This window comes from Nerophis ophidion, linkage group LG28, assembly GCF_033978795.1.
Source record: "Nerophis ophidion isolate RoL-2023_Sa linkage group LG28, RoL_Noph_v1.0, whole genome shotgun sequence".
NCBI lineage: Eukaryota > Metazoa > Chordata > Actinopteri > Syngnathiformes > Syngnathidae > Nerophis > Nerophis ophidion.
In genome coordinates this window covers 18,033,925-18,046,560 of record NC_084638.1, presented here as the reverse complement: position 1 = coordinate 18,046,560, position 12,636 = coordinate 18,033,925, and the positions used below count along the sequence as shown (strand labels likewise).

The 12,636-nt window shown below is 36.9% G+C and overlaps 1 protein-coding gene across 3 annotated transcripts in view; it reads right to left on the bottom strand.

The window, feature by feature from the left end:
• Positions 1-1,581: 1,581 nt before the first annotated feature.
• LOC133545477 (oocyte zinc finger protein XlCOF6.1-like) overlaps positions 1,582-12,636 on the bottom strand; it is a 97,621-nt gene continuing 86,566 nt past the window's right edge. For all 3 annotated transcript variants that reach the window (XM_061891111.1, XM_061891116.1, XM_061891112.1), the window contains one exon: positions 1,582-5,173. In XM_061891111.1, coding sequence (XP_061747095.1) covers positions 4,311-5,173 — 863 coding nt within the window. In that variant the 3' untranslated portion in view covers positions 1,582-4,310. The remainder of the gene's footprint in view (positions 5,174-12,636) is intronic.

The following is a 12,636-nucleotide window of genomic DNA, read 5'->3' as shown; positions in this document are numbered from 1 at the left end:
TAATGACTCTTGAAAAAATAATATTTATAAACTCTACAAATATGAATACAATGGGAACTAACCTGGAAACCTTTACTGACATATATTGAATCATAACTTATTGACATTTTAAAGAAAAACAAAACTGCAATCTTTTTTGTAGTGTGTACGGTGGACAGGCCCTCGGGAGGTGATCTTGTGATCACTTCTTGAGGATCCTTGATGCCGAGGAATATTCATCCATATTGCTATGGTCTGGATAGCCTGCTGATCGTGAGCCGCAGCGGGATGGATGGATATATATATATATATATATATATATATATATATATATATATATATATATATATATATATAATATTTGGGTATATTTTCTAATAATGTCTATACTGTAAACCTTGAGTTGTTAAAGTTCGAGTGCACCTCTCTCCTCAAGTGTGTATGAGTGGATGTGTGCCTGTATGAAGGGTTTGCGTTAGCAAAGTATGACTGTTTGTCATTTTAACTGTAAAATCTAATAAAATATAATTTCAAAAAGAAAAGACCATTACAGTAGTACAAACTGCTGGAGAAAAAGACTTATTCTTTCTGAGTCTGATTCAGACATTATTCCTCTGATGTTGGCAATTTGTTTCAGGTGGTAAAAGCTGCTGATGTTATTGACTTAATGCAGCTGTTAAAAGTTCAAGTCTGAGTCTGTTATTACAAACGTATACACACACACACACACACACACACACATATATATATTCCTCGTGCACTAATTGACTTAAAGAGCACACGTCACGTTATCGATGGTAAAATGCATTTTTAGACAGAACAATTTGCCTGAGTGGCTAGGAGACAGTACAAAATGGACTAGAAAGGACAGATTAAAAAAATAATTAAAAGAAACAAAAACAATTTTTTTTTTTTTTTTTACTTGGGACTTCCCGCGGGCCGGATTTTGGACGCTCGGGGGCCGTATCCGGTCCGCGGGCCGTAGTTTGGGGACCCCTAGCTTAGACTAATTGTGTCCAATCTTGCAAGCAGGCTGGCGAAGGAGACCTCGAGCTTGTTCTCCAGGTTCGAGAAACGCTCTTGGTGCTGCTGGAGTACCGTGTGCAAGGCCAAGATTTCAGGAATCGTGGGGGATCGGGGAGGGAGTGTGGATCACGCTCTGCCACTGCATGAGGTCACACTTATATTAGAACATTAATGTTAAGGTTTCGTCCAGTAGTGGACCAGTAACGTCTGATAATGATGATGATGATGATGTATCTGTGCAAGTGAGCAAATGGATCCACAAGGGACAACAACCATTTCCACAGACTACACACACATCATAAACATGAATCTTAGAAGCCCACAACAATATATTTGAAGAAGACTTGAAGATTAAAAGTGAAGATGTGAGGTGAAATAAGTACAAATGCAGCAATAAAAACAACCAACTCCACTCACGATGGCTTTAAAGTTCAGTGATGTGTTGCTAACTTCAGCCTTTTTCTTCTTTGTTGATGTTTTGCAGTAGTTAACATCCATGATGTAATAATGCTGCTCATCTACCAGAGTCCACGTTTTGTTAACAACTTTATTCATTCATTCTTTCAATTGGCTAATAACATCAAAAAAATGCAATGGAAAAAATGTGTGAAAAATAAACAAATGAGAAAATAGAATACAATAATATGCACACAACATATGTACACAACTTAAAGGGGAACATTATCACCAGAACTATGTAAGCGTCAATATATACCTTGATGTTGCAGAAAAAAGACCATATATTTTTTCAACCGATTTCCGAACTCTAAATGGGTGAATTTTGGCGAATTAAACGCCTTTCTGTTTATCGCTCATGGAGCGATGACGTCAGAACATGACGTCACCTAGGTAATAAAGCCTCCATTTTCATTTTCTCAATCACATTACAAACACCGAGTCTCAGCTCTGTTATTTTCCGTTTTTTTGACTATTTTTTGGAACCTTGGAGACATCATGCCTCGTCGGTGTGTTGTCGGAGGGTGCAACAACACTGACAGGGAGGGATTCAAGTTGCACCACTGGCCCAAATATGCGAAAGTGGAAAGAAATATGCCACCAGACCCTCCATTGAATGTGCCGGAGTGTCTGCACATTTTACTGGCGATGCTAAGGCAGACATGGCACAGAGATGTATGGATAACCTGCAGATGCATTTGCAACAATAAAGTCAACAAAATCACAAAGGTGAGTTTTGTTGATGTTGTTGACTTATGTGCCAATCAGACATATTTGGTCGCGGCGTGACTGCCAGCTAATCAATGCTAACATGCTATTTAGGCTAGCTGTATGTACATTTGAAACTAGATACCCACAAATAATGCGAAAAAAACACTTACCAATCAACGGATTTAAGTAGCTCCAGTGTTACAAGATGCGAAAGTCCTAAACGTTTGGTCCGCACATTTTACCGGCGATGCTATTGACACTATTCGGCCATGCTATGGCCGAATAGCGTCAATAGCTATTCGCTCAATAGCTTCAGTTTCTTCTTCAATTTTGTTTTCGCTATCCGCCTCCATAATCCAACCATTCGTTTCAATACATGCATAATCTGTTGAATCGCTTAAACCGCTGAAATACGAGTCTGAATCCGAGCTAATGTCGCTATATCTTGCTGTGCTATTCGCCATTGTTTGTTTACATTGGCAGCACTGTATGACATCACAGTAAAATGGATAGTGTCTTCGAAGATAGCGAAAATAAGGCACTTTAAATCTTTTTTCAGGGATATTCCGGGACGGGTAAAATTTTGAAAAAATCTTGAAAAAATAAAACAAACCACTGGGAAGTGATTTTTATTGGTTTTAACCCTTTTGAAATTGTGATAATGTTCCCCTTTAAAGGCCTGCTGAAATGAGATTTTCTCATTAAAACAAGGATAGCAGGTCCATTCTATGTGTCATACTTGATCATTTCGCGATACTGCCATATTTTTGTTGAAAGGATTTAGTAGAGAACATCCACGATAAAGTTCTCAACTTTCGGTGCTAAGAGAAAAGCACTGCCTCTACCGGAAGTTGCAGACGATGAGGTCCCATGTTGATGGGTCTTCACATATTCACATTGATTTTAATGGGAGCCTCCAACAAAAACAGCTATTCGAACCGAGAAAACGACAATTTCCCCATTAATTTGAGCGAGGATGAAAGATTCATGTTTGAGGATATTGATAGCGACGAACTAGAAAAAAAAAAAAAAAGTTACAGAAAATAAATAAACGCGGTTGCATTGGGACGGATTCTGATGTTTTTAGACACATTTACTAGGATACTTCTGGGAAATCCCTTTTCTTTCTATTGTGTTCCTAGTGTTTTAGTGAGTTTAACAGTACCTGATAGTCGGAGGTGTACGTCCACGGGTGTGTTGACGCGCAGTGTCTCAGGGAAGTCCACGGCAGCTGTATGGGTGGCACAAGCTCAGCTGATATCCGTTAAGAAGTGACTTTTTACCACAATTTTCTCACCGAAACCTGCTGGTTGACATTCGGTTGGGATCCATGTTTGCTGTGATCCATAGCAAAGTTTCAACTCCGTGAATTTTAAACAAGGAATCACCGTGTGTTTGTGTGGCTAAAGGCTGAAGTTTCCCAACTCCCTCTTTCTACTTTGACTTCTCCAATATTAATTGAACAAATTGCAAAGGATTCAGCAACACAGATGTCCAAAATACTGTATAATTATGCGGTTAAAGCAGACGACTTTTAGCTGTGTGTGTGTGCAGCGCTCATATTTCCGAACAGCCCGTGACGTCAAGCATACACGTCATCATTACGTGACGTTTTCAAGAAAAAACTCCCGGTATATTTAAAATTGCAATTTAGTAAACTAAAAAGGCCGTATTGGCATGTGTTACAATGTTAATAGTTCATCATTGATATAAAAACTATCAGACTACGTGGTGGGTAGTAGTGGGTTTCAGAAGGCCTTTAAAAAGAAAGCACAGGACAACATATAACAGTAGAAGATGAGAAGCACTACATGCAACATCAAATATACATTCATATTATATTAAACTTGATGTGTTTTTAAAGTACATTTAGCACAATCACTGTTTAAGTGTTTTTAAATCCCTGCAGCTTCCATGACTGTTACACACTTATGCTCACTGACCTGATTCTTAAACCTGAACCTTTTAACACACACAGTGCAACTAAACAGTTTCTCTCCAGTGTGTGTTATCATGTGTCTGGTCATGACAAGGTTTGTGGAGAAACTCTTCTTACAAACAGGGCAAGTAAAAGGTTTCCCTCCAGTATGTGTTCTCATGTGCGTGGACATGTCAAGCTTTCTGGGGAACCTCTTCCTTCAAACAGAGCAAGTAAAAGGTTTATCTCCAGTGTGTGTTCTCATGTGTCTTTTCATTTGGTCATTCATGGAGAATCTTTTGGGACAAACTGAGCACAGAAAAGGTTTCTCTCCAGTGTGTGTTCTCATGTGTCTTTTCATTTGGTCATTCATGGAGAATCTTTTGGGACAAACTAAGCACAGAAAAGGTTTCTCTCCAGTGTGTGTTCTCATGTGTCTGGTCACGCTTTCCTTTATGGAGAAACTCTTCTTACAAACAGAGCAAGTAAAAGGTTTCTCTCCAGTGTGTGTTCTCATGTGTCTGGTCATGATAAGCTTTGTGGAGAAACTCTTCTTACAAACAGAGCAAGAAAAATGTTTCTCTCCTTTATGTATTCTCATGTGTACTGTAAAATTACTCTTCCGTCTAAATGATTTCCCACATTCAGAGCAGTCAAAGTGTTTGTTGTTAGTGTGATGTCTTGTATCATCTTTAGAGTCATTTTTAGTCTCCAAAGGTTTTTGGATGTGGTCACTGTGATCAGAAGAGTCTGACATCATGTGGTCCATGTCTGACAGTGGAGCAAAAATGCTGTCTGGTTCTGACTTTATATCTTCACAATGCTCTCCATCAGCTTCTGTGATGTGCTGACTTACAAGCTCCGCCCCTCTGTTCTCCTCACTTTGACTGTGATGAAGCTGTAAGGACTGAGCTTCATCTTCATTATTTGCCTCCTCCAACCTTTGAAGCTGCTCCCACAGTTCCTCCTCTTCCTCTTTAATGTGAGAGGGGGCCTGTAGCTCCTTCTGTCCCACACTAGAGCTCCACTCCTGCTGCTTGGAGGGAATCTCTTCATGACTCTCTGCTGACACCTGCTGGACGTCTGCAGAACATAAAACACAAATGAGGTGTTACTGTATTGACGTTTGCAGTATTCAAACTAGTCACATGTGAGGTAGGCCAAGTAGACAGGGTATGGGCAAGCTACATGGAAAATGTAGTAAGTAAAGCTATAAGTTACTCTCAATTAAATGTAGCTAAGCTATCCTCAGAGAATTGTAGCAAGCTACACTACAAGCTACACTGCAAAAGTAGCTTGCATTTCTATCTATTGGTCCAGATGTATAATATCAATGTTAATGTTACTATGAGTGTATAAATGGACCCAGTGAGAGAACTACATGTCTTCAACTCATCACTGAGCTTGTCCCACCATTTAACTCCTACATTTGTATTTTGTATTCCTTCTTACTTTACCTATTTAAAAAATCAATATCCCCTGTAAATTATAGTTTTCTCCTCTTAATTTAAAAAAACCTAAGAATACAAGCTGGAAGACTGTTGCTTTACGCAAGATATAATTTCCAAGATATTTAAGAACACAATATCTGAAAATGTTGACACATTAGAACTCATAAGTAATGGATTGGTATGTACATAGTAGCACACTTTGTGTATTAATCTAATGACCCCATTTTTGAGGTTGAATTATTGGGTCTATATTTGTTTTATAAACATTTCCCCAAACTTCAACACAAGCAATGGATTTGAATATTTTTCCATTTACTGTATTTTTCGGATTATAAATCGCTCCGGAGTATAAATCACACCGGCCGAAAATGCATAATTAGAGAAGGAAAAAAAAAACATAAAATTCGCACTAAAGTATAAGTCGCATTTTTGGGGGAAAATAATTTGATAAAATCCAACACAAAGAATAGACAATTGATAGGCAATTTAAAATAAATAAAGAATAGTGAGCAACAGCCTGAAGAAGTGTACGTTATATGAGATATAAATAACCAACTGGGAAGGTGCCTGGTGTGTTAACGTAACATATTATGGTAAGAGTCAAGATTCAAATAACTATAACATATAGAACATGCTATACCTTTACCAAACAATTTGTCACTCCTAATCGATAAATCCCATGAAATCTTTTTCCTCTGTGTCGCTTCTAAACAACTCTGCCAACTCCAAAGTAGACAATGTGCCGCTTCCTCTTGTATCGGTACATCTGATCTCTTACGTGAATGAGATAAATAATATTTTTTGATATTTTACAGTAATGTGTTAATAATTTCACACATAAGTCGCTCCAGAGTATAAGTCGCACCCCTGGCTAAACTATGAACAAAAATGTGACTTTTAATCCGAAAAATACGGTATATATTCAACATAATTTATTATAAATTATTCTTCCCAATAATTTAGTTTCATATACTCTATCAATTTCCACTTGATTTAATTTTAATTTTGCTTCACAATTTGTCCTTGCACCACTAAACACCACAAATTGTGTTTTCTTATCATTTAATGATCACTTATACATATCAAAAAATTTTTTTAGCTGGAGGAACTCAACCTCCATTAACCTCAACACTTCCTTCAAGTCTTCTCCTGAACGATATACATGTGTATCATCTGCAAATATAATACATTTCAATGTATTAGATACTGAACGAATATCATTTATATACAGTTTAAATAACTTAGGTCCCTATACCGAGCCTTGTGGAACTCGACATACACACATATGTCTATATGTATATATATATATATATATATATATATATATATATATATATATATATATATATATATATATATATATATATATATATATGTATGTGTATATTAGGGGTGTGGGAAAAAATCAATTCGAATACGTTGTGCGATTCAGAATCAATTCTCGATTTTAATTTTTTTTATCAATCCAACAAGTTACTACACAGCAATAACATAACAATGCAATCCAATTCCAAAACCAAACCGGACCCAGCAACACTCAGAACTGCAATAAACAGAGCAATTGAGGAGACACAAACACGACACAGAAAAAAACTAAAGTAGTGAAACAAAAATAAATATCAGTATCAAGTTTAGTTAGAATTTCAGCATAGCAGTGATTAAAAATCCCTCATTGACATTATCATTAGACATTTATTAAAAAAAAAAAAGAACAATAGTGTCACAGTGGCTTACACTTGCATCGCATCTCATAAGCTTGACAACACACTGTGTCCAATGTTTTCACAAAGATAAAATAAGTCATAGTTTTGGTTTGTTTACTAGTTAAAACAAATTTAAATCATTGCAATCAGTTGAAAAAACATTGTCCTTTACAAATATAAAATAATTTTTAAAAATATATACTACTCTGCTAGCATGTCAGCAGACTGGGGTAGATCCTGCTGAAATCCTACGTATTGAAAATGAATATAAAATCGATTCGAACTGGGAAAATACCGTTTTTGAATCGAGAATCGCGTTGAATCGAAAAAATCGATATATTATCGAATCGTTGACCCCATGAATCGATATTGAATCGAATCGTGGGACACCCAAAGATTCGCAGCCCTTATATATATATATATATATATATATATATATATATATATATATATATATATATATATATATATATATATATATATATATATATATATATATATACATATATATATATACATACATACACATATATATACATTTACATACACATACATACACATATATATATATACATACACATATGTAAATATATATATATATATATATATATATATATATATATATATATATTAGGGCTGCAACATCTAATCGATAAAATCGATTAAATCGATTATAAAAATAGTTAGCGATTAATTTAGTCATCGATTCTTTGGATGTATGCAGTCCGATTATTCATCGATTAATCGAAGTAATAATCAACAGATTAATCGATTATGAAATTAATCGTTAGTTGCAACCCTAATATATATATATATATATATATATATATATATATATATATATATATATATATATAGACACACACACACACACACATATATATATATATATATATATATATAGAGACACACACACACACATATATATATATATATATATATATATATATATATATATATATATATATATATATATGCATACATATACATATTGTATATATGGGGTTCTATTCATTATAATTACACTCAGCTGGAAAAAAATATTTATGTATGGCAGCACATACCTTTTACATAATACATCATATCAAATATATTCTATAAATTAACACAAATCATTAGCGTGTTATGTGAGTTTGCAGGTACAATAGGAATTTTTTGTATTAATGTTGCACATGGACGTATTTGAGTGATGGACCGGAAGCCATATTGAGTGTTGCGCTACCAATATATGTGTGTGCGTGAAGTAATTGGCCTCTGGATTAATGGATCGCCAGGAGGATGGTTAATAAAACACGGCCGTGACTCGTCGTGAGAAAAGTGTGTTCACTTCAAAATAACAACTTGTGAGTGACTTTGAGAAGAAAGTATTGTTATGTAACAAACTTTTGTGTGGTGTTGCTTCCCTATTTGTCATCATTTAGCGCTGATTTTTACGTGTAGTGGAAGCAGCTGAACTGAATGTGACAGCGTGTCATAATTCAATCGGTCAGCTGGAACAACAAATACAGATAGCAGTATCCTTATTAATAATAATGGATTAGATTTATATTGCACTTTTCTATATACTACACACTCGAAGCACTCACAGAGAAGTGAGAGTCCTTCATTAATTCACTGCACATTCACACAGTTGGTGGTGGTAAGCTGCATTTGTAGCCATGTGCACACAGCATTAGCCCTATCGCTTAGCTTCTACTCAAACAATTCGCCAGTCACTGTGGATTTCATTTCAACAACTCAAAATACTGAATAAAGCCACGTTTCCACTGCTCCAAGTTTTGCTCATTCATGTCAATGGGGTTTTAACTTTAAGGGGACGTGCAGTAAGGAAATATAGTCCTGTTGAATGTCTTTCTCTGTTGCTTAAACGACGTCCGAACATACATGCTGCTTCTGCTGAGTCAAAATGCAGGGAAAGAGAATAAACCAATGCCACAAAAGAAAAAGGTATGCTATTGCTGCCCAGCAGGAATCTGCAGTTCATATTTTGTCCTTCCAATCAACGTTCCCTCTAATCCTGTGCAATTGTGCACTGCTAATGTGTTCTCTGCACACGTCAAATATATACCACTCACAAAATCCAACTAAAAACTAAGCGCATAACAATTTTCAATGTAACTGACGGCCACAACAGAGAAAACAGTTTTCGTCATCACTGTTCAATTATTGGAACGCGTGTCGAAACGCTTTAAGGAGGACATGAATTCCAGCGATCCCTTTATTGAGCAAAACTCTTGTCGGCCATAAACACATGACCAAAACATTGGTAAAAAAGTTCCTATCTAGCAAAACTGGTCGTTTTCTGCCGTACAAACCAGACCAAACCCAACTTCGTCATATCAACAACAGCCGCTCGCTCTTTCCCACGTGCACCAACACATGCACTAGTGGCACTTAGCCAGTGATGCGACACGAGGATCCTGTTTGTGGACTTCAGCTCTGCCTTCAACACCATCCTCCCTGGACTGCTAAAAGACAAGCTCTACCAGTTCAGCGTGCCAGACTCTCTCTGCAGGTGGATCAATGACTTCCTGACGGACAAAAGACAGCACGTGCGGCTGGGGAATCTAGTCTCGGACAGTCGAACCACAAACACTGGTACTCTTCAGTGCTGTGTATTTCCCCCTTGGCTCTTCTCCCTGTACACAAACTGCTGCACCTCCAGTCACCAGTCGGTAAAGCTGCTCAAGCTTGCGGACGACACTACCCTCATTGGGCTCATCTCATCTCAAATGGCGATGAGTCCGCCTACAGGAGAGAGGTGGACCGGCTGGCGTCCTGGTGCAGCCTCAACAACCTGGAGCTGAACGCCCAGAAAACAGTGGAGATGATCATGGACTTCAGGAAAGTCACAGCCCCACCATCCCCCCCTCACCCTGATTGACTCTCCCACCCCTGTCTCCATTGTGGACTCCATCCGTTTCCTGGGCACCACCATCACCCAGGACCTCAAGTGGGAGCCGACCATCAGCTCCCTCATCAAGAAGGCCCAGCAGAGGATGTACTTCCTGCGACAACTGAAAAAACTGAAAGTGCCGGCTGAGATGCTGGTGCAGTTCTACTCAGCCAGCATCGAGTCCATCCTCACCTCCTCCATCACCGTGTGGTTCCCCGGCGCCACAGTCCGGGACAAGCATCGGTTGCAGCGCATGGTACGTGCTGCTGAGAAGGTGATTGGCTTTAAACTCCCACCCCTCCAGGACCTGTTCTCCTCCAGGACCAGGAGGCGTGTGGGTCGGATCACAGCTGACTCCTCTCACCCTGGCCTGGACACAAAATATTCTCCCATCTTCCCTCAGGCAGTAGACTACGGTTCATCCAGACCCACACCTCCCGCCATCTAAACAGTTTTTTTCCCCTTGGCCATCAGACACGTGAACAATAACAGGATCTGATACTTCAGTTACAGCTCATATTATTATATTCTGTGTTATATGTCTTTTATGTTACACGATTCCGCCAGGTAAAATTCTTAGTTTGTGAACCCGTTCTCAAACAATGGCAATAAAAACTTTTCTGATTCTGACTTTGATGCGTTTACAGACACACAAAAAGTTGTACCAATCAAATGTGTGCTTATTCTAGTGTAATTAATTAAGAATCTTAATTTATAAATATTAATCGAGAAAATACTGTTATTATTTTAAAGAAATACTAATATAAATATATAGAAAGATACAAGAATGTACAGTACACATGATCCCATGCTTACATCTCATTGTGCAACATGTGAATTTTTTAACGGGAGCTAAATGCGATATCTGAAAGGGTACACATTATTTCCAAAGCAAGACATACAATACTAGTACACAACTCATGAAAATTTTTTTTTTTTTTTTGTAATTTACATTGTAAGTGGGCCAAAACACTATTATTAGAAAATAATCTCATGGAAATGACTGATGTCATTTGATTATAATAATTAGAAATGTAACTTATTCAGGCAGGTTAGCAATAAGTTCATAATTTTGAAAAGGGACTCAGTTGTTTGCAAATTGTGCAGTTACATTTTTCCAACAAAAAAATTAAGAACACCAAAGGATAGGTTTTGTTACCACTAGTGGTTTAACAGAACATTTTAGTGTCCATATTCCCCACAATTTGTACTTGTATTGAATCTATATTCAACGATAGCTACCGTTAGATCAGGGGTCTGCAACCCGCAGCTCTGGAGCCGCATGCGGTTCTTTCATGCCTCCGCCGTGCCTCCCTTTGGCTTTGAAATCGAATGACAACAAATAATGGTTACTTGATCTATTATATTTCATTTTATTTAGTCAGTTCATTTGAATTTAACAGTTGTTATTTTGGAGAGTTCTGGGATCTTGTCATAGGAAAATAAAACACATTTGAATGTATTGTCGATGTAAATGTATGTCACAGCCCTTATGCGACACCTCTTGCTGCCATGCAATTGTATTGTTTTTAGCGGTCAACCCCTAAAAATGGATGGATCAGAAAAGAGAAACATTTTATTTACTTACATTTTTATTATTTTGCTGTTTTTATTGATGACTAGGTAGTTGTTTTCAATTTTTAGTCAAATAAATATGCTGTAGTTGTATGCTTTCAGAATGTTGGAATGAGTTGATTTTTATTTTTGTATTCATTAATAAGGGAAGGAACAGTATATATTTTTTTCTAATAATTAAAATAATTTGATGATTTGCTTTGTTGTACCCAGAAATAAATCAAATATGTGTTTGATTTCATAAATCATATAGCAATGACTGGTGTTATCGTCATTTTAGGAATCTAACAGAGTTTGTGGCTCTAGGTGGGTTTTATTTGGGGGGAAATGGGCTAAAATGGCTCTTTGTATGCTGAAGGGTGCCGACCCCTGCGTTAGATCAACACACAAAGCTAATGTGCATGTACATGTTATGTATGTGTGTAGTTACATCATTTTGTGGTAAAAGTCATGTATAGTAGATGATATTCTGCTTTTAACATTATCTGATTTTTTATAGACTTTAAACAAATCACCGTTCCTGGGGACTGACTACATTGAAAAACTACAGCGTCACTTCTCATTCTGGCACGTGTATAAGTGAAATTATGATCAATAATGTAAATGCATGTGCTGTCAGTCATGTTATGTTACTGATACATGCTAGTGGACTTTACTTTTATAGTATTACTTGTCTATAGAAAGCTGAATGAGTTCTTATTAGTGTTACTGGAAATTGTTGTTTGAGTGCTGATATTATACAAACCCCGTTTCCATATGAGTTGAGAAATTGTGTTAGATGTAAATATAAACGCAATACAATGATTTGCAAATCATTTTCAACCCACATTCAGTTGAATATGCTAAAAAGACATTTTTACTTTGCAAATAATCATTAACTTTAGAATTTGATGCCAGCAACATGTGACAAAGAAGTTGGGA